This window comes from Equus quagga, chromosome 7, assembly GCF_021613505.1.
Source record: "Equus quagga isolate Etosha38 chromosome 7, UCLA_HA_Equagga_1.0, whole genome shotgun sequence".
NCBI classification, from domain to species: Eukaryota; Metazoa; Chordata; class Mammalia; order Perissodactyla; family Equidae; genus Equus; species Equus quagga.
Window position 1 is genome coordinate 37416232 of NC_060273.1, and position 27682 is coordinate 37443913.

The following is a 27682-nucleotide window of genomic DNA, read 5'->3' on the forward strand; positions in this document are numbered from 1 at the left end:
TCTAAGGAGAAAACTGACGTCCCCTTCACCTTCTGTCCTTCTCGCCAACAATGAATTCTAATCAATAGCTCACAGGCAAGATCCCTCCTCCAGTACTTTTGTTCAGTGACCGCCTCAGGCCAGGGAACAATAATCCCCAAACACTGTAGCCAGCCTAGAACTCAACGACTGCCCCCAGTCGAACCATTCTCCTTCCCTAAGGAAAATAAGTAGCAGGTATCGTCTAAGTGCTTCACAAGCATCACTTCATTTAAACATCATCAACGACCCTATCTGGTATTAGATGTTCTCACTTGAGGCATGAAAACAAGAACCAGAATGGCCACAGTGCTTTTCCTAAGGCCACATAGCTAGTAAGTGACTGAGCCAGGATTTGAACCCAGTCTCGATGTCCTTCTCCCAGGACTCAGGGGTCACTGCCTTCCCAGCTTCCCATACTGAGCAGGCCTCCCCCCAGAAACAATGATGTGACATGGTGACATGGAGGAGGAGGGAGCGAAGCCAAAAGGAAGCACCTGGTTAGAGATGAACCAAACCAATTAAAACAATAACCCGTTTTATTAACACATAAACTGCACAACTCCAAATTTGGCCAATTAACCTTGGGGCCAATGAACAGCCCCAACACTTATCAGCTTCTCAGGGGCCCTCTGAGAGGCTGTCCCTCCTGCTCCCAGGGAAGGAGGGTGAGACAGCAGGAAGGAGAAAAGAGCGCACAACTATTCCTCAAAGAAGGCCATGGTGAGCTCCTCTGCGTCGTCACTATGCGGCAGCTCCTCCCTCTGCTCCCGCTCTTTTCCAACATCTTCCATGAGTTGGTCCAGGTCCAGGTCACTGGAGGCTTCATCGTCAGAGAGGAAATTTCCAGCCTCCTGACATGGTGGCTCCTGGGGTCCAGGCCCTTCTTTCCCCACCGCAGGACAGGCCCTGCAATGAGTTGGTGGGGTCCGGCCCTTTGGCACCATTCTAGCTTCTTGTTCCTCAGATGAGCTGGTTACTGAGGCCTTGCTTTGAGGAGCTTTAAATTTTTTCTTAGGGCCTAAGTGAAAAAGTGACAAAGCTGAGATTCCTATTAGGTCATCTGTTCTTACCTTTCACAAAGCAAACTCCTAAATTTCTATTTCCAAAAAATCTCTGGAAATGATGACCTTTTTCAGTCAAAAGAACCTGGACCTTGGAGTCAGAAAGACCTGGATTCAAGCCATGGGTCACATAGGCTAGACTTAGGTCTTAAGCGAATTTTAAACCCTTTGAGCTTCAGTCTCCTCATCTTTAAAGTGGCAAATATCCAGTCACAGAGATATTGACAGAATTAAAGGAATAAGCATGGGAGTGTCTATCTACCAGTCCACAGCAACACATACTATATGTATGTTCCCGCCTCCTTACCATTCTCCTGTCCCTGGATCAAATTAAATCAATAACCATTATGTTTCTACAGTGTGTGCTGTGTTCTACAATCTGAAAGATGCCCTTTTGGCTTAATTTTTGGGGTTTTTTTAACGTAATGAAAAGCTGTAGAATTGGTAAATGATGTAGGGAGAGGAGACACAGACATGCACCTCAGTTCCCCTTAGCTTTTCCCCAGCCCGAGCCTCACCTGGCTGGTCGGGGTCTGAATTCCCGTGCCCTTCTTTCCTTCCCGTTATGGGTACAGGAAGAGCTTCGGACTCATTTCCCAGAGGTCTTTTCATTGTCTTCCTTTGCAGAGTCCCATCTCGTCCATCTGCTTTGCCTACATCACCCCCACGCATGAAGGACATTTGATTATTTCTCTCTAAATGACAGTCTGACATGGGTCCACAGACCCTCCTCCCCTCCACATTCAGTCTCTGCCCTGCGTCTTCTGCTCATTCTCAGTCTAGTGAGTTCTTTCACTTCCTTTCTTTTTCCCAAATATTTCTTTTCCCCCTAGATCTTCTCTTTACAATTCTCAGAGTCTCCAGGAAGTCTTCCTTCTTGGCTAAGAATTTAAAATACTCATTCTGCCTTTAACCTGAGATTTTATAATTCAATACATGGAAGCAAGGAGGCCATAGCTTCCCCATTGATGCTAGCATGAATCCTGCCCATTTCCCAGGTTCTGGAGCTGAGACAGTCAGTAAGGTCTGGCTGCCTGGAGACCCCTTCCACTTTCTGCTTCTGCTCTGCCTTAACTGTAGCACAGGTCCCGTTTCCAGCTGGCTTTCTTACCTCTTGCCTTGGGTTTTTTTGTCTGAACTTTGGTTGGCTTGGGACTGGGCATAGTTGGGTCCTGAGAATGGGAGAGAACAATAAGAAAATATAAATGAAGTCACATAATTGTGTTTTTAACACAGTGGGATACTACAGACATGACAGGTGCACTTAAGGGAGTCAAATTAGGTTCAAATTAGTCAAAACAGTAAGCCTGATACTGTTTAATTCAATGACAACAAAGAGAAAAATGTTCATCTTTCCCATTCGACTTGATATTAGTCAATGCAAGGGTTTATGCACAAGAGAAGAAAATAAAGGTAGGCCACAAACATGATAAAAATTGGTAAATTAAAAATTAAAAGAGAAAGTGAAAAAAATCTATATTTCAGGACTTCCAGTTTACAGTTCTACATGTAGGGAGCTTGGAAGTCACCATTCTGTTCTAACAACAACTAAAAAGCTGAATAGACTGAAAAATCGATAGCTCTTCTTGGATTCCTAAGAGAGGTGAGACACAAGGGAAACTGTTGTCCTCAAGACTGAAGAGACAGAGAGGCAAACACAGGGAGTCCTGGCTCACCAGAGCCTAGACTCATAAGCAGAAATCACCATAAGAACCAGTGCCAGACAGCAAAACCTCAACAGCAGTAAATGAATTGCTCAGAGCAGACAAGTCTGAGAGTTAAAAACTCTAGGGGGACCCAGTCATGGAGGGCTCCCAAACTTTTGTGAGTTTTACCTCCAGGAGCCCAACTAGATTCTCACAGAAAATATCAGAGAAAAATCCCTTCATGCTTCCAGCAAGGGGAGGGGAAAAGGAAACATTTGGGAATATATCAGAGCACTTTATCCTGCCCTCAGAAGTTAACCAGAGCCTAACTGTCCTAGAGGAAGGGAAAAACCCACTCCAGCCCACTCTAATTATCCTGTCCCAGCTAAGGGGAGAGAAAAAAAAAAAACAAGAAACACTTGTGAAGTGCACAGTCCAGAGACACAGGTTCATTAAAAGGCTGAGACCCAATCATAGGACTATAGAATACTTCCCCTCCCCCAACACCTAACCACTCCATTACTAAAGGCATATTTACAACAGTTCCTTTTACCTGATACATTATATCTGGCAGTCAAGAAAAAACTATAAGGATATAAAAATGCAAAAAAACACAATTTGAAGAGACAAAGCAAGTATCAAAAACAAACATGGCATGGAATTATCAGACTGGAAATTTAAAGTAAATATGACTAATATGCAAAGGGCTCTCATGGATTAAGTAGTCAGTGTGTAAGAACAGATGGGCAATGTAAGCAAAGAGATGCAAATCCTAAGAAAGATTCAAAGGAAATTTTAGAGATCAGAAACACTGTAACAGAAACGAAGAATGCCTTTAATGGGCTTATTAGTAGACTGGACATGGCTAAGGAAAGAATCTCTGAGCTTGAGGATATCTCAACAGAAACCTTCAAAACTGAAAAGCAAAGAGAACAAAGACTAAAAAAAGAGAACAAAATATCCAAGGATTGTTGGACAACTACAAAATGTGTAACATACACATAATGGGAATGCCAGGAGAAGAAAAACAGAAAGAAACCAAAGAAATACTGAAAACAACAATGACGGAGAATTTCCCCAAATTAATGCCAGGCACCAAACCACAGATCCAGGAAGCTCAGCAAACACCAAGAAGGATAAATACTAAACAACTACACCTAGGCATATCATTTTCAAACTACAAAAAATCAAAGATAAAGTCCTAAAAGAAGCTAAAGGAAGACAACACCTTACCTGATATGCCATGGAAGGAGAGAAAATGGAATCATATAGAATTCTCAATTAAATTCACAAAAGGCAGAAAAAGAATGCAAGTCGAAAATAGGAAGAAAGAACAAGAGCAACAAACAGAAAACAGTAACAAATATTGCAGACATTAATCCAACTATAATAATAATTATTTTGAATGTCAACAGCCTAAATGCACCAATTAAAAGACAAAGATTTCAGAGTGGATCAAAAAACAAGACCCAACTATACATTGTCTACAAGAAACCCACTTTAAACATAAAGATACATATAAAGTAAACAGATGAAGAAAAACATACCATACTAACACTAATCAAAAGAAAGAAGGAGTAGCTATATTAATGTCAGACAAAGAGGACTTCAAAGTAAGGCAAGTCATTAGGGATAAAGAAGGGCATTATATAATGATAAACGGGTCAATTCTCCAAGAAGAAATAACAATCCTTAAAGCATACGTGCCAAAAAACAGAGCACCAAACTATGTGAAGCAAAAACTGACAGAAGTGCCAAGAGAAATAGTTGAATCCAATATCATAGTTGGAGACTTCAACACTCTTCTCTCAGAAATGGACAGATCCAACAGGCAGAAAATCAGCAAGGACATAGTTGAACTCAACAACACCATCAATCAACTAGATACAATAGACATCTATAAACTATTTCACCCAACTGTTGTTGGTGAATATACATTCCTCTCAAGCTCATGTGGAGCATTCACCAAAAGTGACCACATTCTGGGCCATAAAATACAACTTAACAAATTTAATATATTGAAATCATACAATGTCTGCTCTCACACCACAATGGAATTAAACTAGAAGTCAATAACATACAGACAACTGGAAAATCCCAAAAGACATGGAGATCAAACAACACACTTCTAAATAATACATGAGCCAAAGAAGAAATCTCAGGAGACATTTTAAAATATATTGAACTAAATGAAAATGAAAACACAACTAATCAAAATTTGTGGGATGCAGCAAAAGCAGTGCTTAGAGGGAAACTTATAGAAGTAAATGCATATATTAGAAAAGCAGAAAGATCTAACATCAATAATCTAAGTTTCAATCTTAGGAAACTAGAAAAAGAAGAGCAAATTAAATCCAAAGTAAGCAGAAGAGAAGAAATAATAAGAATTAGAGCAGAAATCAATGAAACTGAAAACAGGAAAGCAGTAGAGGAAATCAATGAAACTAAAAGCTGGTTCTTCGAAAAGATCAGTAAAATTGATAAGCCTCTAGCCAGGCTAACTAAGAAAAAAAGAGATGGGAGACAGATTACTAATATCAGAAATTAAAGAAGGGATATCACTACAGATCCCATGGACATTAACAGGATAATAAAGGAATACTATGAACAACTGTATGCCCACAAATTTGCTAATGGAGATGAAATGCACCGATTCCTTAAAAGACACAATCTGCCAAAACTTACACAAGAAGAAATAGATAATCTAAATAGGCCTATGTTTATTAAAGACATTGAATCAATAACTAATAACCTTCCAAACAAAAAAGAACCAGGCCCAGATGAGTTCACTGGTGAATTCTACCAAACATCTACAGAAAAAAATATACCAATTCTCTATAATCTCTTTCAGAGGATAGAAGCAGAGAGAATACTTCCGAACCTGTTCTATGAGGCCAGCATTGCCCCAATACCAAAACCAGACAAAGACACTACAAGAAAGGAAAACTATAGACTAATATCTCTTATGAACAGAGATGCAAAAATCCTCAACAAAATATTAGCAAATAGAATCCAACAATGCACAAAAAGAATTATACACCATGAACAAGCAGATTTATGCAAGGCTGCTTCAACATTCAAAAATCAATTAACATAATCCATCACATCAACAGGCTAAAAAAGAAAAATCACATGATCATATCAATAGATGTGGAAAAAGATTTGACAAAATCCAACACCCATTCACGTAAAAACTCTCAGTAAACTAGGAATAGAGAGGAACTTTCTCAACTTGATAAAGAGTATCTACAAAAAAACCTACAACTAACATCATACTTAAAGGTGAGAACTAGAAGCTTTCCCACTAAGATGAGGAACAAGCCAAGTGTGTCCCCTCTCACCACTCTTTTTCAACATCATATTGGAAGTTCTAGCTAATGCAATAAGACAAAAGGAAATAAAAAGTATAGAAATTGCAAAGGAAGAAATAAAACTGTCTTTATCTACAGATGACATGATTGTCTATGTAGAAAATCTGAAAGAATCAACAAAAAAACAGCAACTAATAAGTGCTTATAGCAAGGTTGCAGGATACAAGGTTAATATCCAAAAGTCAATCGCTTTCCTATATACTAGCAATGAACAAGTGGAATTTGATATTAAAAACATAATACCACTGGGGCCGGCCCTGTGGTGCAGCAGTCAAGTTCGTATGTTCTGCTTCCCAGCAGCCCGGGGTTCACAGGTTCGGATCCCAGGTGCAGACATCGCACCACTTGGCACACCATTCTGTGGTAGGCATCCCACGTAGAAAGTAGAGGAAGATGGGCATGGATATTAGCCCAGGGCCAGTCTTCCTCAGCAAAAAAGAGGAGGATTGGCAGTAGTTAGCTCAGGGCTAATCTTCCTCAAAAAAAAAAAAAACATAATACCACTTATAGTAGCACCAAAAAAAAAAAAGGTTTAGGTATAAATCTAACAAAATATGTACAAGATCTGTATGAGGAAAACTACAAAACTCTGATGAATGAAATCAAAGAAGTAAATAAGTGGAGAGAGAGTCCATGTTTGTGGATAGGAAGACTCAATATTGTCAAGATGTCAGTTTTTCCCAACTTGATCTATAGAGTCAATGCAATTCTAATCCAAATCCCAGCAAGTTATTTTGTAGATATTGACAAACTGATCCAAAAGTTTATATGCAGGGGCAAAATACCCAGAATAGCCAACACAATATTGAAGGAGAAGAACAAAATTGGAGGACTGACCCTAGCTGACTTCAAGACTTACTGTAAAGCTACAGTAATCAAGACACTGTGGTATTGGCAAAAGAATAGACAAATAGATCAATGGAAAAGAACAGAGAGCCCAGAAATAGATCCACATAAATACAGTCAGCTGATCTTTGACAAAGGAGCAAAAGCAATACAATGGAGCAAAGACAGTCTTTTCAACAAACAGTGCTGGAACTGGATGTCCACATGTAAAAACATGAATCTAGACACAGACTTTACACTTCTCTCAAAAATTAACTCAAAATGAAAATATTTGCAAATAATATCTCCAATAAAGGGTTAATTTTCAAAATATATAAATAACTCATAAAACTCAACAAGAAAAAAACAAATAGGCAGAGGAAGGGCCAGTCCCATGGCCTAGTGGTTAAGCTCGGCATGCTCTGCTTCAGCGGCCTAGGTTCACAGATTTGGATCTCAGGCATGGACCTACACCACTCATCAGCCATGCTGTGGCAGCAACCCACATATAAAATAGAGGAAGATTGGCACAGATGTTAGCTCAGGGCTAATCTTCCTCAGGAAAAAAAAAAATAGGCAGAGGATATGAGCAGACATTTTTCCAGAGAAGATATACAGATGGCCAACAGGTACATGAAAAGATGTCCAACATCACTAATTATTAGGGAAATGCAAATCAAAATCACAATGAGATATCACCTTACACCTGTCAGAATGGCTTTAATAAACAAGACAAGAAATAAATGTTGGAGAGGATGTGGAGAAAAGGGAACCCTCATGCACTGCTGGTGGAAAAGCAAACTAGTATGGCCACTGTGGAAAACAGTATGGATATTTCTCAAAAAATTAAAAATAGAAATACCATATAATCCAGCTATCCCATTACTGGGTATTTATCCAAAGAATATGAAATAATACGAAGAGATTTATGCATCCCTATGTTCATCACAGCATTATTCACAATAGCCAAGACTTGGAAGCAACCCAAGTGCCCATCAACTGATGAAAGGATAAAGAAGATGTGATATATACATACAATGGAATACTACTCAGCCATAAAAAAGACAAAATTGTGCCATTTGCAACAACATGGATGTACCTTGAGGGTATTATGCTAAGTGAAATAAGCCAGACAGAAAAGACAAACACCATATGATTTCACTCATATGTGGAAGATAAACAAACACATGATGTAAGTAGAACAGACTAGTGGTTACCAGAGGGAAAGGGGGTTGGGGGAGGGCGAAAGGAGTAAAGGGGCACATATACATGGTGACAGATAAAAACTAGACTATTGGCGATGAACACAATGCAGTCTATATAGAAACTGACATTTAATAATGTACACTTAAACATACATGAAATTTAGACAATGTTGTAATATGACCTCAATAAAAAAGAATTAAAAATTTTTTTAAAAGTTAACTCAAAATGTATTATAGATCTAAATGTAAAGTGAAAAACTATAAAACTCCTGGAACATAACATACAAAAAAACCTAGATGACCTTGGATATGGCAATGACTTTTTCTATACAACACCAGAGGCACAACCCATGAAAGAAATAATTGATAGGCTGGACTTCATTAAAATTAAAAACTTCCGCTCTACAAAAGACAATGTAGAGAGAATGAAAAGCCAAGCCACAGACTGAAAGAAAATATTTGCATGTTTGCAAAAGCCACATCTGATAAAGGACTGCTATCTAAAATATATGAAGAACTCATAAAACTCAACAATAAGAAAATAAACCCAATTAAAAAATGGACCAAACACTTTAATGGACACCTCACCAAAGATATACAGATGGCCAAAAAGAATATGAAAAGATGCTCCATATCATATGTCATGAGAGAAATGCAATTTAAAAAACAATGAGATACCACCACACACCTATTAGAATGACCAAAATCTGGAACACTGACCACATCAAATGTTGGCAAGGATGTGGAGCAACAGGAACTCTCATTCATTGCTGATGGGAATGCAAAATGATACAGCCACTTTGGAAGACAGGTTGACGGTTTCTTACAAAATTGCACATACTCTTACCATAAGATCCAGCAATCAAGCTCCTTGGTATTTACACAAAAGAACTGAAAACTTACATTCCCACAAAAACCTGTACACAGGTGTTTACAGCAGCTTTATTCATAATCGCCCACACTTGGAAGAACCAAGATATCCTTTAGTAGGTGAATGGACAAATAAACTTGTGATGCATCCAGAAAACGGAATATTATTCAGCAAAAAAAGAAATGAGCTATCAAGCCATGAAAAGACATGGAGGAACCTTAAATGCATATTTCTATGTGAACAAAGCCTGTCTGATAGGCTACACACTGTATGATCCAACTATATGACATTCTGGAGAAGGCAAAAGTATGGAGACAGTAAAAAGATCAATGGTTGTCACGGGTTGAGGGGTATGGGAAGAGAGGGATGAATAGGTGCAGCACACAGGATTTTTAGGGCAGTGAAAATACTCTGTATGATACTAAAGTGATGGATACATGCCATTATATTTTGTCCAAACCCATAAAATTTACAAAACCAAGAGTGAACCCTAATGTAAACTATGGACTTTGGGCAATATTGATGTGTCAATATAGGTTCATCAATTGTAAATAAATGCACTATTCTGGTGGGGAATGTTGATGATGGGGGAGGGTACGCATGTGTCGGGGCAGGAATAAATGGGAACTCTAACTTCCTCTCACTTTTTCTGTGAACCTAAAACTACTCTAAAAAAAGTATTTAAATATGAAAAAAATCTATATTTCATATGCCTGAAAAGAAACTAAGGAAACAAGTGAATGAATATCTTAAGTGTCCACATAGGGGAGAAGAGGGAGTGAAGAAAGGCAACCTGATATTTTCTGAAATTGCTCCAGTAAGAAGCAAAGATCTACAATATGAACTGAGATGACAATCAAGAAATAAGTTCCTTGAGATGTGAGATATTAGAAAGAATAACTGAAGAAAGAGGAGAGTCTCCTTACCTGGAGGCCTCTAAGAGATAAGACTAGCCAGTCAGTGCTACCCAGAGGAAGGGACAGGATGGTTCCTTAGTAAATACAAATCCATGCTAACCAGATGCCCTACAGGGATCCCCTAAAAGGAATCCCCAAGATCAATCTTACTTTTTTCTCTTCCTCCTTCTCCTCCAACTCTGACTCTTCCACTTCTTTTTCCACGCAGGAATCTGGGCTGTTAGCCCCAGAGAGCATTAAGTCTAGAACAGGAACAGGAAGGAAAGGCTAAATAATTTATCCAATAAAATAAGTGATGAGTTAATGGAGCTGATCCCAGATTATCAGTCTTCTAACTCTGCCTTTCATGTCCAAGTGGTATTTTCTCCAAAAAACACGATCCTAGCTTCATAGATGATGGTTCCATCCTTTTCTAAGTCCCATCACTATTCATTGTGCACCCTCCCTCCTCAACCCCTTTTCTCCATTCCTTTCTCCACCCATCCATCCATCCTGGACACCTGGTCAGTGGCATTCATGGAGAGCCTCCTATTATAGAATCCAGAACTAGGCTGACAACATTGGATATAAAACAAAGAAAAGCTTCAGTTGCTGCCCTCTTGAAGGAATCCGCCCCCCCCCCCCCCCAAGTCCTTATCCTACCTTTTCCTTCTCCTCTACTGTCAGATCCGTTGTATCGGCTCTGGAAACCAAACAAGATAACCCGCTCCTGAGGGAACCAAGAAACAAAAGCATCATCCACTACTCTCCCAGGCGCTACTTTTGGCTCTGACTTCAAGATTTGGAATTTATATTCATATTCCATACCGTTTCACTTGAAATTTCATTAGGTTTATCTAGATTTTTATGAAGATTAAATATTATAATATTATAATAAATAATTATAATATATAATATTGTTATAATCTTTTTCTAGTTTATTTATAACTCAGTAAATAACTGGGAAGAGGATATTCACTGTTTGTCTGTCTCCACTCAGCCCCAAAAGAAGAATTTGAGAGTAAAAACTGACTCTGAATAAAAGAGAGGTTAAGGTACATACATCTGAGACTTGAAGTTAAATATGGAAGTACGAAGTAGGAGTCTCCCTACCACAAACTGTATCTGCCCGGGCTGAAAGGAGATCCCATTTGTCCAAGGGCAGGGAAAAGAATGGATGAGTCAATGAGTCAAGGGAATCTGGCTTGGGAAGAAAAGACTAGTTCTAAGACTAAGACTGTGTAATGGGGAAGGACAAGCTGGTTTTCCACAGTAGGGAGTACATGGTTTGCTTTGCGTGCCAAGGCCCAAAGAGGAGGAGACATGTGTTCTGAATACTCTCCTACCTGAATACTGATCTGTTCTGCCTCCTGAGCCATCACCACGGCTGCCCCCAGTTTCTGGCTACAGTCCTTGTTCCTGTACTTTTTCTGAAATGGAAGATTAGAGTCAGTGATAAATATTAGAGAAGTGACCCCAATGTACTGCTACTCACCAGACATTATCTTTAACTACATTTATTTCTGGTTCCTGATATTGATATGATACTCCTATTCTTAATCTTTTGAGTTCAGAGACACTAACCCCGCCACACCCAACCCTGCCCCTCAACAAACCTTTCACCAGTTCCCGGCAATATTTTCAACCAACATTTTGGTGTCCTCTCCAAAGTAAATCCCATGGAAATGTGAAAAGGTAAGATTAAATGAGTTTAGGTGATTACACTTTTAAGCTTCGCACAAGTTTCTTTAGAGCCAGTTGCTTGATTTAATACTCAGTGCCTGATTTTCTAAGGCCCCTGAAATACGGGGCCTCTGTTCATTTGTAAGGCAGGTTGAACCCAAAATGATTATAGGAAGAAAATATTATTTAGTTAATTATTTTATATATAATTATATTATATATAATATCTGTATAATAAATGTAATTTATTTTTTATATTATTTAGTTAATTCAGTGGGAAAAATTGTTCCTCCCAGAAGATATCTGTCAATGTCTAGAGACAATTTTTCAGTTGTCACACCTAGGGATGGGTGGTGCTACTGGCTAGATGCCAGCAGAGCCCAGGGATGCTGCTAAACATCCTACAATGCACAGGACAGCCCTCCACAACAAAGAATTATCTGGCCCAAAATGTCAAAAGTGCCAAGACTGAGAAACCCTGAGTTAATCTGTGCCCTCATTTCTGCCACACCTGCTTTAACTAAACTGTAGAAAACCATGGTCTTCAGGAAGACCCTCTAACTACAGGCAGGAAAGGAGACTAAGAAAAATCATTATCCTGCTCCAATCCTGGTAGAAAGAAGAGTCCCTCATGAATCACCTCACTCTTGCACACTTGGTCAAACATGAGACTTTCTCCCAACACAGCTTCCCCCGGGAGAAAATCATGTTTAATAAAGGGAAGATTTCATTTTCAAGCTCCCTGTAACAAAAGTGACCCCCGAGGGTTGCTCACCACTCCAGTTAACTCCAGGGACAGCTCCTGGAAGTTCTTTAGCATGTTGACTGGGATCCAAGCACGAGAGACTGTTTCCCCAAAAAATGTCACATGGTACTTAGACTGAAATAAAAGACGGTTCTGTTATGGCTTCCTGTCCTTCTCCCTGCCTTGCCCCTCTAGCCAGAAAAGGCAGGGGAATAACTGAGGATTCACAAGGAAGGAGGTGCTGGGCCTCGTCTGCACCTTATACTTGACCCACCTACCCCAGCTCATTCCATTGTTCCATCCTGACCTCAGAAATCCTAACCAAAGCATATTTATCAAAACCATAAATATCCTACTAACGAATAAATATTTATTTAGATTCAAGTTTATTTCTATATGTGAATACTTATTTCTGAGTTTGTCACTCTAAGTGTCTGTTTCTGCTCATGTCTGTTGGCTATGTCAATATTTCTAACTCTGCACATCTGTTAGGATGATTTGTTCATTACTTTGGCCTGAGCACCTACCTATCCTGAACCAGGAAGACTCACCGGCAGAGAATCTAGATGAGAAGCAAACAGAAAATATTCCCCCAGGTCAGGATCAGATTCTATCATGCCTGGCCACCTGGAGAAGAGAGATGGGTACAGGGCATGGAAGAGAAGGAGTTAGATGAACACAAACTCATCAATATACATGTACAGAAAAGGGCAATATATTCTGCAAACAAAGGTTCCCAAAGATAGTCTCCTCCGCCAATCTTAGCCTTCTAGGCCTTCTGGCAACCCTGAGAACAAAACCTTCTGACTAGGGACATCATCAAAGAGGAAACTATCCTATCCTTCCTTGTTCTCTTTACTTTGTATATCTCTCATACCGCAATGTTTTAAAAATGCCTTAGAGCCACTCTCCTCTTTCTATCCACCCAGGGTAGAACTGTCAGGCCCTTTTTTCCCGGGAGATACCACTTCCACTGTGAAACCTCCAGAAAACATGCTTTTTCAAAACCCCAAGCTTGGTACTTTTATCTTCTCCCTCACCCCACACTCTTTCTAAGGCAGGTACCATTTCCATTATAAATGCTTTCCATTTCCTTCCCTCCCTGCTTGAATCTACGACTCCTAGGTTGATGAAGGACGCTCTGACTATGCCATGGTGCCCTACCACGGGTAACCATATTGCTTGGCCCAGATGATGGATCCTGGGATGTAGGAGGCATAGGCCACATCACTCTCACGTCCTGTCCAGGTCTCCTCAGGGATATCACAGCGATTATACTCCAAGTCTGCCAAAAGAGAGAAGGAGGAAGGGAAGGAAAGAGCCTCAAAAGGTGAAAATCTGAATGAGAGTAGGGGAGAGGACAAGAAGAAACTGGCACATGTAGCAGGTGGGACCAAAAGGGCACCTGGGAGACAAGCATGGAGGAAGAATAAGAAAGACCCATGAAGGAAATGCAGGTACAGCCAGGAGAATTAGGAGCGCTGCCTCCTTAGACTCCAGAAAAAGATTCCAAACTTCTGCCTATAGCCCACGTGGTCTGACCCTGCTTCCATCTATGTAACATCATGACAGCAACTTCTCTGAGACTCAGTTTTCTCATCTGTAAAATACTTGGACTGGACTAGATTGTCATAATCTCTACCAAGTAGTTTCAAACATTCTACAATTCTAAGCCATTGGATCTCTCTCATCTGCTTTTCCCCATATAGCTCATTTTCTTTCCTATCCACCAATCCAATACTAATAATCTAGTCAGAATTGACACGGTCAGACCAATCCTGAAGAAGGTGGAATTCACTCAGAACACACATTTAGATTCCAGGCCCCTCCCCACAACATAACTCTTCAGAGTATCTTCTCCTATGCCATTATGCCAGATTCATCTTGATATGACAGTCTCCAAAACACTGCAAGGACCCCTGGAGTTGAAACTATACTTACAACATATTTAGTCTAAAGGATACATGCAGGCAAGGAAAGGGAGGAACAATGAAAGCTGAAAAAACATTTCCACTCCATTCTACCTGTGTTCTGGTCACAGGACCAATTATCTGGAAGGACTGAAGGATCAATATTTCCACGAAGCCGCCTCCATTTCTCACAGTTTGGGGAGGAACACTGGACCCAGACTAGGCATTGATCTGTGACAGGAAAATAACTGAAATAAGAGACTAAAACATGTGCTCGTCTTTCTTCAATCCAACTAGAATCAATACACACCCCGCCAGAATCACAATGCCTTAGAGATCAACCAGTCCAATCCTTGATTTATAAATGGGAAAACCAAGGCTCAGAGAAAATAATCGACTTGCCGAAGATCAGTCTAAATTGGTGGTAGAGCTGATCTTAGAACCCAGGTCTCACATCTCAATCTTTCTCCTACCCCACGCTATCATCTCTCCTTTCCTCAGGGGAGAAAGGAGTGTTTACTATACTGACGGTTCTTTAAAAAGTTGCAGGGCACTTTTCCAGCTAATGCCTCGTTCTCTGCTGGCATATCACTACTGAAAAGTTCTTTTGAAGGGCTACCCAGCATCTCTTTTGCATACAACATCCAGAGTTCCTATCTGAATTTCAACTGATTTACCTGTCACCCAAATCACCAAGCTGCAGCCTTTGAGACCAACAGCCCTGAGTTCACCCCGTTCCAAAAGACACCGGTATAAGTCTATCATTTCTCAATCAATTATTTACTTTAGGCGCTGTTCAAACACCAAGCATTTCTTTTATCCAGTACCTTCTAAACCCTCATCCCCACCTTTCTCTATCCCCACATCTTCTAAGTTGACTCAGTGCCTCTCACAGCCTCTCATTTCTCCCTCTCAAACTCTTCCACTGTGTTCTTTGGAATTCTAGACAAAAGCAACAAAGGTCCACATATCCTAAATCTTTTCTCTGAACCTCTATCTCGTTTTTGAAACCTGGTGACACACTAATGACACTGCCCCTACCTGACCCCACCTCCACTCACAGCCCTCCAAGTGGAGTCAGTTCCTTCTCACACGTCCCACATCTTTCAGGCCAGAAAATGAGGTCAGCATCATCTTTACTCCCCATTGTCACTTCCAGACCAATACTATCCTCCCTCCTATAAAAACCCTTCCTCCCTGGAGGTCCATGCCATGGACCACCCTCTCATCTCCCTTGTAAAGATGATGGTATCTGGTTCAGCCTTCTTCTCCTCTTGCCCTCATTCCAGATAACCACTATTTCCACAGGAGTAACTCACAAAGCATCCCATTCTCTGAGTTCCTTGATCTTTTCTTCCACACCGCCTCAGTAACCCACTTCACTTCAGTAACCCACTCCCACTCCTGCATGCCCCACCCAGTCATCCACAGAGACCACACACTCCCCTGAACCACTTATCCAAACAGCCCTCTCTGACAAAAATGCCCCATCCTTCCACTTCACTTGCTCAAAGGCCCCTACAGCAACTTTCACTTTATCTAGATCTCCAATCCACTGGCCCCTACCTTCCTCTCAGTCTAGCAGCAATCTCCTTTCTTCACTCTATACTTACTCAAGTTTGATTCCTTAGATTCTCTTGCATGTATCTCCAATTCCCTTTCCTTCTGTCCTTCCTCCTGCCCAGCTGGCAAAGCACAACCCTGAATGAACCCACTCTACCTTTTCTGTGCCTACACTCATTCAACTGGGAGTTGCTAAAGGAAAATCACACAACCAGGCACATAGGTATACCATATATTCACAATTATTGTCAACCGATGTGTTTCTCCAGTAAGTTCACTCTCCTAACTGTCAAATATTACTTTAAATGTCTGAACACAAGGGATGCCCTCCATCCCACCAAAATCAGCCCTCAGAAAAGCAGTTGACCTACATTTTGATCCTTTCAAAATATCTTGTATTATGGGTCACTGTCTCAGTTACTTTATTTTGAAGAACAAAGTACTAATTGGGATAATATATTAGTCTGAAAAGACAGTTGCCAATGATAGCTTTGGATGTTTATAGAGGTAACCTAGCAAGACTAGAAAAAAAGAGTTGGGGAAGGGTCTGGGGACCACGGACCATAAAAGTAAATACAGATCAATAAAATAAATGATTGGTTGTGAAAATAATGAACATTCATGAGAAAATGAGTGGGGGTAAAATTATCCTAATGATGTAGAACGAGGTATTTGTGGCTTGGGATGAAATTTCCAATGACAGCAACATACAGTTCTTTAAAATTTCCTTTCAAACAACTTAGAAGAGAAGATGATGTGCTCCAGAAAACTGTTTGAGCCTCACAACATGGCTCTCTGAAAATGAAGATAGTGTCATAGACACATGTTAAGAGCTTTTCAGTTGATCGCTCATTTCTGACACACTAGTTTCCTTGGGTTCTGTGATTCCCTCATTCCCTGTTTCCCCCTCCCATCCTTCTGGCAGGTCCCCCCTCAGTCTCCTTTACTGGGTTCTCCTCCTCCTTCATCCAATTTCTAAATGTTGGCATTCCAAAGCCCAATCATGGGTCTTCACTCCCCATGCTACACTTTCTCCTGAGGCAAGCTCACCCATTCCCATAGCTTTGGAACCCATTTTCATATCTTACAACACACAAATGTATACTAACAGCCTCTGTTCTGAGCTCCAGATTCCTAGAGCCACCTTGCTCTTTAACATCTCTATTCGGATGTCTCACAATGATCACAAACCTAATGGGCCCCAACCCAAAACCTTGATCTTACCCCACAAATTTGCTCTTCCTCCACTTTTCCCCACCTCCTTTCATGTAATTGCTCAAGCCAGAAGCCAGTCATCTTTGACATACCCTTTCCTCTCTCTCACCCACAATATCTAATTCATTACTAAGTTCTGACAATTTTAGCTCTGAAACATATCTTTTTTTAAAAGTTTTTCCTTCTTCTCCCCAAAGCCCCCAGTTGTGTATTTTAGTTGTGGGTCCTTCTAGCTGTGGCATGTGGGACATTGCCTCTGCAAGGCCTGATGAACAATGCCATGTTCGCACCCAGGATCCAAACCAGAGAAACCCTGGGCCGCTGAAGCTGAGTGCACAAACTTAACCATTCGGCCATGGGGCTGGCCCCAAAAACATATCTTAAAAGCATCAACTTCTCTGTCTCCACTTTCATCAAGTCAGCAAAAGATCTAACCCTACCTCTAACTTCTTCTTCTTCTTCTTTTTTTTTTTTTTTGAAAGATTGGCACCTGGGCTAACAACTGTTGCCAATGTTTTTTTGGTTTTTTTTCCTGCTTTATCTTCCCAAACCCCCCTGTACATAGTTGTATATCTTTGTTGCAGGTCCTTCTAGTTGTGGGATGTAGCTCTAACTTCTTAACTGGTCTACTCTTGTCCCCCCATATTCCATTATTCAATTAATCACCAAAGGGATCATTTTAAAATGTTAATTTGATTATGTCACTCCCCTGGTTAAAATCCACCAATGGCTTCCCACCACACTTAGGACAAAATTCTTAATTCATAACTTTGTGTTTGATCTAGCTACTGCCTACCTCTTTACATTTATCGAGCCACTTTCCTGCCTTGCTTCCCTTGCTCTCTGAACTCTAATCAGACTGGCTTTCTTTTAGTACCTGGAATATGCCAAACTTCACCCTACCTAAAACTCTTTCTCCTACTCTTCGCTTGGCTAACTTCTACCATTCCTTCAGGTCTCAGCTTCAATGTTATTTCCTTACAAATGCATTCCCTGGCTGGCCCAAACTTAATTAGGTCTCCATTATTTCCTCTTACGACACTCTTTTCATTTCCTTCACAGTACTTAATGAAAATTTTATCTATTGGATACTCTCCTTTCTACTTCCTACTCCAGGAAGACTCACCTCTCCTTGGCAACTGTAAGTAACAGAAAGAGTGGCTCATTTATAGAAAGCGGCTTACACATTCATTATAATCACAGTTCAACTCACAAGCACTGCCAAAGGAGTGAACATCCATCTCCCAGTCTAAAATCCAATCCTTGCCCTAATACTGAGAGGTACAGGAGATGGAACAATGCCACTCAGATCACTTGACTGCCCAGATTAGACTTATACCTCCAGCTCCTTATACTACCATGTCATATGACATTAGGAGCAGATTATTGCCCTGGACTATCTTGGTTGGTTCCTGCATAGTCTTCTTAGAGTTTTCTTTCAAGAACATACAGACCATATTATGCTTCTATAATCAAAATTATAAACATACACACATACATATTAGACACTAGCTGTTTATTCCATTGTTCCTTACACTTTGGGTTCTGTTTTTTTTCAGCACAAGCCTGTTTTCCTCCAGTTTGTTAAGGCTACTTATTTTGAAAATTTTAAACACACTAATATATTGTATGATCTATTTTATTTATTCTCCTAAAATTCCCCAATTTAACCAAGTTTATTTCATACAATACATTTGTTTATTATCCATTTAACACACTAAAACTGAAAATTCTATGAAGGCAATGATTTTATCTATTTTGTTCACCACTGTATTTCCAGCACCTAGGACAACGCCTGGCACATAATATAAGGCATTAATAACTATTGTTAAAAGAATATAATCAATCTATATCCATCCTTATCATTCCTCCATCTAATCTCAAAGGTTAAGGTGTCCTTTCTGACTAAGAATAAACCCTCTGGTTCTCTTCTCATTCCCTTTAGTCTCTCCCTCCCTATAAACAATTTTCCCTCAGCATATAAATATGCTGACAGCACACAAGTTAAGCCTCTTTCTTTTAAAATAAAGTTAAAAGAAGAAAAACTTTCCCTCAACTCTACACCAACTCCCCTTTATTTACCATTTGCTTCCTCCTAGTTTCACACCTAAACTAACTGAAACAAATAATTATTCTTCAACCAACTATAAACCTGTCATTCACTCTTACCAACACATAGGGTTAATCTAATCAAGACCCTAATGACTTCCTAATTGTGATATCCAGTGAGCATTTTCAAAACTATATCCTCTTTGATGTCTCTGCAGTAGCATTTGACAAGGCTAAATACTCCCTCTTTCTTGAAATTCCCTCCTCCCCTGGCATCGATGATACCAAACTCTCCTAGCTTTCTTCCTGCCTTTCAGAGTTTTCTCTTAGTTCTCTTTATTTTCTCCCTGGGCAGCTCTTTCTCTGTTCAACCCTAAACGTTATGTTCCCCCAGGGAGTTTTATTCAGTGCTCTTCTCTTTTCACTCCATAGCTTCTAAGAAAATTTCACCTATTCCTACTGATGGAGATGACTCCCAATCCATATCTCCAGCCCAGATCCCTTTCTTGAGCTCTAAATCTCATCACAGATCCCCTAACTTGTCCAAAGCTGAATTCATCATCTGAAACTGGTTCTTTCTTCTATGCTCTCCATTTCAGATCATAGTTCTTTCAGCTATTCAGTCACTCATACCAGAAAACAGGATCATCCAAGAGGTCTCACTGTTCATCAGCTCTCATATCCAACTGGCAACCGTATCATAGTGATCCTGCCTCCTAAAGATCTCAAATTTGTCTCTTCCTCTTCACTGTTACTATCTTCCTTGCTTGGACACTGTTTCTACGGGTCTAGTCTTGCTCCCATCAATCCATCTTCCATGCTTAGTGCAGGGTGAGCTATCTAAAATGCAAATCTTATCAAGTGTCCCCTACTTAATGTCAACGCTTTCTCTTTACCCTTAAAGTAAAATCCAAATTCCTCAGTTTGATGTGTAAGACCTTTTATGATCTGGTCCTTGCATGCCTCTAGTCTCATCTCCCCCACCCCTATAATCTCTTACCCTCCAACACACCCAAAAGCTACAACCATTAGCCCTCTTCCATAACTCTGCCAATAATTATCCCTCTGGCCCCCATTCCCACCTTAGCTCACCTGACTAAATTATACTTTAGGATCTGAGTTAAGCAATATCTTTTCTTGGAAACTTTTCCAGGTCTTCTCCCAACTTGTAGCTTTCTTGTCTGCCTTCCCCACAAATCTATCTCCCTTATGGCAAGCTCATATTCATTCCCTCTGCATTTATTCAGCATCTCCTAAAAGCCTGGTGTACAGTAGGCACCTAACAACTATGCATTATATGAATGAATAATTGAATGAATGAAAACGTTCTCTCTCTTCCTCAGCAGTATATCCTCTAACAAGTAGCTGTGAGAGATAAATTATAATCTTTGCAGAATTTCCTTTAACATCCTAACCTTTGCCTCTCTCCTCCATCTCCAATTTTCAAGCCTAAGTAAGTTTTCCAAACCATGTCTGAACTCACCAAAACCACTTCCCTCTCCTTTCTGTGGGTCTCTGATCTGAGAATAATCCTGAACTGCTTTCTTCAGTTGGTCTTTCTGTCTGTGCTCATGTCCACTTTGGGCTTTCTCCACTTTCCCATCTTCTGGGAAAAGAAAACAAAACATGGTAGGGTAGGGAGATGAGGAAGAGCTTCTTTGTAGATAGCAAAGGCCAGCAAAAGAAAGAAGAACCATAGCCTAATAGTTTCAAGCCTTGGGATGAAAATTCTCAGCCTGCCCACTATTCCATTCTTTAATTTCATGGAGTAAAAACTTAAGCCAGATGTCAAAGTACATCTGGCTACACTTACGAGCTTCTTTCTTTCTTTTGCTTAAGGAGAGTCTATTGAATTTCCTCTCAGAGGGTGCAGGATCTGGCTGGAATGGCTCAGATGTCTTTATCTCAGGGATTATTCCATCTTCCTGAGAAGCTGAAATCTCTAGAATATGAGGTACCATTACCATCTCTCTGAAAATAAGAATTTTTTTAATGAAAAGGTAAAAAGGAGTAATTTGCAGTACCCTTCTTTTGAAAAACCCAAGGATAAAAGTTAGGAGGCTAGAAGAATCCTAGGCCCTCTAAGTCTTCCTGAGGTCATTTTACCCATCTACTTGCCTATTTTTCCCAATTCAAACAGGTATTTTTCCTGAGCTACGAGAGATCTATAGAGATATGAAAAATGACTAGATAGATAGATAACGATTTACAAATGTTAAGTCCACCCTGTGATCAAGCTGCCTCACTGGGATAAACTTACCCATCAGCATTATCATTATCAGTAGTAGAAACAGCAATTCCTGGTTCCTTGTCTAACTGTGTACATCTTATGGACTGGGCACAGGAAGTCTCTGTAAAATCAAGGCTAGATTCCATCCCTCCCAAAACGAAATACCATAAGCAGAGAAGCAGTTAAAGAAGATAACCACTCCATTATTTCCAAACTGCAACCTTTCATTAAAATGTCTCCCCCCTGTTGCCTGGAAGAACCTACCTTTAGAATTTTGTCATACCACAGAACTTTAAGTCTTTAAATTCTCAGGAAAATTACAAATCTATATCTCCCTGCAAGAACTTCCAGATTTATCTGCCTCATTCATGGATACCCAGGTAACGTTACTTTTATTTTGTGTCCATAACAGAAATTGTATGTAATGCGTTTTGTATCATTTGTTCCACAAACTTTCCCTAAGAGTAGAAGTACACCTAAGAATAGCTAAAAATGCCATCTCCTTATGGAGAAGGCCTCAGGGCCTACACTATACAGTTCTTTATTCTAAAAGTCAAATCCCTGAGCATATGTTAAAACAGTACTGGAAACAGAAATATGCAAGGATAGATGGAAACTAAGTTCTTCAAATCTGGGGAAAACAATTTATCTTTTCTAAATAGATGTAAACATATAAAAATGAATTTAAATTACATTTAAAAAATCTAGATGAGACTATATTTATATTCTGCAGTCAATGTAATCTACTCTTCTAAAAGTCTGTACCCCCTGTCTAAGGTGGTTTAACTATAGTTCTGTTGATAGAAGATGAAGAATTTAAAAATATTTCAAAGTCCCATCTAATACTTCCTTACTTAGGAAGAGGGAGGAAAAGAGAGCTGTCAACTTATTCTATTCCTAAAGATAACAGTTTCTTTGTCTAACTTCAATTCTTTTCCTCTTACTAAAAGCCATACCCAAGCACTCCTGGAGAGACTTCCGTAGCACAATCTGGATAATCTCTTCAAATTCTGCATTGGTAAGACTTGATTTTTCCTGCAGAGACAAGGGCAGAGAAGGAAAACTGCTCATCTTTCCCCAGTCCTCCTCTCTAATCAGTCAGGGAAGCCTCCTATAGATGAGGCAGTAAGTTCACGAGGCTGAGAGCATGAAGTCAATGTATCTCAGGATTCTGTAAACTCTATCCCAGATCTCCTGGGAATAAAAGAGTCAAAGAAAAAGTTTATAAAGTCTTTGTCTATTTCTACTCTCACCTCCATTCCACTTCAGCCTCTACCTACCCATTATTTCCTGCTAAATGCTTTCGTCAAAACATTTTTTACCTCTTTGGAAAGAAAATGGAAGCCCAAGAAAGGAATAAACAATTTAAAAGTACAGGATGAATTTCCCCAAAATGTAAAGATTCTGTTTGTCAAGGCTGAGCGACTAGAAGAAACTGTCCCACTGGAGCTCATCAATGTGACTAATACCTTGTCTTTCTTCTCTGCTTGCCTGTTGTCTTGAGACTTTCTTTTTTCCCCCTGGCCACTGCTTGGACCATTCTCTGTGGTTGCTTTCTTCTCTTTCTTCTTTGATCTGGCCTTTGGCAGGTCTGGCCTGGCCTCTGCCTCTAGGGAACTGATCCCCAGGGTCTCCTCCTTGGGTGAGTCAGAGCTACAGGGCATCAGGCTCTGCAATTTTTGTGCCGGCGGGGCAAAGGTTTTCTTTGGTCCTTTCCCACATTCTGAAAGAAATTTGATCATCAAATGGAATTCATGAAACATAGAGTCTAACACAGAGACTGCCAAACATTGCCCACTGACTGGCCATATCAGAATTATCTGGCGAATGCTTTTAACAAATTCAGATTTCTAGGCGTCTCCTCACCCACCCCCACCTCCTCTGCCCTGAGATTCTGATGAAGTAGTTTTAAGTGAGACCCAGGAATCTATAATTTTACAAGACTATCTAGATTATTCTGATGTATTTCCAGATTTAGGAACCACTGAGTAATTCAAAGATGATAAACATAAGCACACAGGAAATTTAATTATTCAAACGTGAAAGTTTTTTAATTCACTCATTTTAACTTTGGACAAAATTTTACGGGAAATTAGAGAAACTGAAAAAAAAAAACTAGTCAAAATCTACAAATGATGCAATGAAAATTGTACTGATCCTGCCAGGTATAAGTAACATCTTTCTTCTGAGCTTCCATAACACTTTGTACCTGTCTGGTGGCATTTACCACATTCAAATTTATGCTACAGATATTTAAACATGTTTTCTCTCCCTATAACTTCATATATTCCTTAAGCAGGACTGCTTCTAAATCATATATATTTCACTCAAAGTGTCTAGAAAAGTAGTAACTTAGAGTGGACAAAAAGTATATGTGAACTGAGCTTCCTTTCGGGGGAATCTGGTCCCCTTGGTCCAAATGACCAAGAGCCAAGAAAGAAAGGAAAAAATGAGAGAAATATACAAAGTGAGCCTCTCTCACTCTTGACTCACCTTTACCCTGCACTGTTGTCATCATTCAGGTCAGAAGCTACACTTTCTTTGTGCCTCTGCTAGAAAAAAGAAATTAACTGCTATCACTCTGATTGAACATGAGTTTAAACTTTCTTCTCTCCCTTGTCTTCTTGGGCTCAGAATCTCTTTGCTTAGGACCCCTGAACTACACTTTCTGCCTTCTTGACTACACTTCTACCTCCTCAGCAGTTCCAATTATACGTCAGGGGATAATGACAGTTACTGTTAAGATAAGCAACAATCCTTAGTGTTTTAAGTGCCTAGAACCATGTCCAACATGAGGTAGGCACTCATCACTAGGTGGTAGTGGTAGTAATGTATTAAAAAACAAAATTCAACTGAGTAAATTTTGAAGATCTTATTGGCTTTATTCAGTGATTTATGAATCGGAAAGGAGCAGAAGGGAGCAGAAGCAAGGAAGTCATACTAGGCAAAAAAGTGGATTGGTTATTGCAAGGTTACCTTCCTTTAGAGGATGGCAGCATAGACAGGGGTCTATCAGGCAGATTGCCTAACTAGGGCTGACCAGGTGATTCCTGATTGACTGGTTTAAGATTCCATTTCCGGGAGAGCCAAAACTATAATTAAGTTAAGACTTGGTTTGGTGATGTGGGGCTTAGCGTAAGCAACTCCATTTGGGTCCTGTCGTCTTCTTTTTAACAGATGGAAGTGTAAGTATTAGTAGGAGGGTATAGACGGGCCTAGGAGTTAGAGAAAGTTTTCTTCAGAGGGACAACCTCTTTTCACTAAGTTCTCCTAAATGCTTAAAATACAAATAATTTGACAATTCTCTGACCTAATTCAGAGGTCCTTATATGTAGAGAATCTCTTTTTTAAACATCACTATAATGTATATCTTCCCTTTACTTACATCTTCTAGTCCAGTACATTTCCCAATGTGCTAAGTTCTAGCAATCTCTATTCATGGCTCAGAAATATTTGGCAACCAGCAGAGGTCCAGAGAAGCTAGTAATAAGAATCTAGCACCTTCATTCTACATCCGTAGTTCATCTACAGCTATCTACTCACAGATGTTCTACACTACATCAATATGCTTCATTATTACTACCAAAATTGTGACTACTAATAACGGATAACGCTTACTGAGCACTGGCTATATTCTTTACCCTTTACATATGCCATCTTATTTATTTCTCACAATAAATCTATGAGCTGGATACCATCTTACACTTAGGGAGGTTGAGGCTTAGAGGAATTTAGAGATATTAAGCAATTGACAAGTGGTAAAATCAGGATTAGAATCTGTCTGATTTAAAAGTCTGCGCTATAAACTGTGCTATGCTACATCCCGATAGTCTAGTGGAGTGCTTCGCACCGATTTATATCACAGCACACATGAAAAGCATCCATTAAAAGTACACATTGAAACACAAGAAAAATTTTATTTCTGGGTACTCTGGAGCAAAAGGACCAGGCTGTTCACAGCCATAGGTAACCGAGGGGTGGGAGTTGGGGAGGCCTCCAGTGACATAAAAGGCTGAGTATGTCCACACAGCTATAAGCCATTTGTGGCCCAACAGAGTGCCAAGATTCATCTTGAGATGTTCCAATAATTTATACATTTTTCCAATTTACATTTTCCACTATTGACATTATTTTTACCCAGATGTTAGAAGAGAATTGCCTTTTGTTTTACCAGCCTAAAGTTCTTACAACTCTTCTACGCAGTTTTCTTGAGGCTTAGAGCATATAAGCCAGTTTTCTCTAGGCTTAGAGCATATAAGCCATTCTTATTTTTGTAAACATTATAACAAGCATTGTAGCTCTGGGAGGGTATCTAGAGGTCATAAAGTGCCAGCTTCCCTTTTTACAGATGAAAAAATATGCGAAGAGAAGTTAAGTGGTTTGCCCAAAGCCTCAGTGTTAATACAAGGTAGAGCCAAGATGAACTCAGGCCTTTGGCTTCTAAATTCTACCAATAACCTGTCTATTCTTCTCAATGATCTTATTTCTGGCCGTTGGTTTTGAGCACTTTGAAGGCCCTGTGACTGAAACTTAATCTTCCAGCTCTGCCATTTCCCACTATAAATAGAGACCCAAAAGCAGCATAAAATGGATCTTCTGATTCATATACACTTCTCTTTAAAGGATCTGAAAATTTTAAGACTCTCAAATGGCCAGGCTAGAGTAAACACTCAGTTGTTCAGGGTATAGAGTTCCTCCCTTTAGATCCCAAGATAAATTCAAAAGGTGTCAGGAGCTTGACTTAGTGTGGCCACAGCATGGCTGAATGTAAAATATTTTTAAATTATCTTTTGGTATTTTTCTGTTCCTTTTCTTAATTCTATAAATGTGAATAATTCAGCTGTGCTATTCTGCAGTAACTACTTTTCCTTTATATTAAGGAGAACATTTTCTCCGTGTTTCCATCTTAATTCATCACCACCAACCCTCAAACTTATTTGCTCCAGGAAAAAAGGCAAATGGGAAATTAGAGGAGAAACACTGCAGCAAATTGATCTCCTTCTTTTTGACAATCCTAAACAGAAGCCAGAAAATGAATAAAATTAGGCTGCAAAAGAAATATTAATTTGGCCACAAATGACAAACATATCTTCTCTCAGACTCCAAAATTCCAAAAATGATCATGAGAAGTCCTCATAAATGTAAACTAAATTACAAGAAGAGCTACACTAAATGAGAAATGAAAATTAGTGTATTTGAGATGACAACATTTGATTTTTAAAAATGTACATCTACATAATATGCTTGTGTACCCATAAACTATCTCTGGAAGAATATACAAGAAACTGACAAAAATGCCTCTGGGAGTACAACTGGGTGGCTGGGGGTGGAAGGGAGCTTTTTACTGTATCCCCTTGTGTACCTCTAGCATCTTATACATGTATTACCACCTCAAAAGTGACTTTTTAAATTCTACATTCTTCAAGTAAAATAAAAAGAGTATTTTGATCAATCTAAAAAGTGCAAAATTTTCCAAAAGTTAGTTTTAAATCATTATCTAAACCTACACTGGCCTCTCTAGGCCAAAGTGTGTTACTGGAGCCTCAACCAACCGGGAAAAATTGTGGGTCATCATTGAGTCAGTAAGACGTAGTAAATCTATAAGCAGCAAGGTATATTGTTCCCCTTAATTGAGAGTGGGGGTGTGATGGGAACATTACTTTTAAAGAAAATCTCTAACCTGATCAATAGAGAAAGGAAAGCCAGGTAGTCACTGTCTGACAACTCAAGTTTCTGCTCCTCTGTTTCAGACAAATTTTCTTCCACAGTAAAGAATACTGAAATCAAGTTCAGAGAGAGAAAAAATTTGAAAAAGAGTTAATAAATATACAAAATACCACCAACTTTCACCTGGTCAGCTACTAAATGACTGGGAGCTCTAAACCCAGGAATAACATTTGACATTTTAATTTCTCTTTTCTTACCTTAGATGAAAAAGAGAGGAAAAAAAAAAAAACAATGAAGCTTTAAGAATGAAAGTAAAAGAAAGTTCCATAAACTGGATCCTACCCACTCAACATAGGAAAGAAGGGTGAATAAGGAGGGAAAAACAAACAACCAATAAAGGGAACCAAGGGAAGGTGAAAGAGGTGTTCCAAAAAAATTCAAGGTTTTCTTACACTTAGAACACTAAAAATCATCACACTGATTTTAGAATAGAATCACCTAGCTCAGCAGTTCTCAAAGTGTGATCCAAAGACCCCTGGGGATCCCCCCGCCCTTCCAGCTACTTATCTGTGTTAGGCTGTTTTTTTCTCATATACTTGAAACGAAACAAGATATCATAACAGAGTGAATTCAGAAACAGATGGAAATCCAGCTGTCTTCTATTAAGCCAAACACGAAAGAGATTTGCAAAAATGTAAAACAATGCCATTCTTCACACTAAATT

At 39.6% G+C, this 27682-nt stretch overlaps 1 protein-coding gene across 1 annotated transcript; it reads right to left on the bottom strand.

Moving 5' to 3' along the window:
• Positions 1-92: 92 nt before the first annotated feature.
• ZCWPW1 (zinc finger CW-type and PWWP domain containing 1) lies at positions 93-27027 on the bottom strand. The gene is made up of 17 exons (XM_046665470.1): positions 26972-27027; positions 23785-23843; positions 22761-23014; positions 22248-22326; positions 21322-21439; positions 20875-21032; positions 20545-20667; positions 14349-14465; positions 13489-13609; positions 12876-12951; positions 12355-12459; positions 11243-11326; positions 10560-10626; positions 10068-10159; positions 2194-2254; positions 1601-1735; positions 93-1039 (listed from the first exon to the last, which is right to left on the bottom strand). Exons 2-17 carry the CDS (start codon positions 23807-23809, stop codon positions 720-722), a joined length of 1935 nt encoding a protein of 644 aa, XP_046521426.1. The 5' UTR covers positions 23810-23843; positions 26972-27027; the 3' UTR covers positions 93-719.
• Positions 27028-27682: the final 655 nt, after the last annotated feature.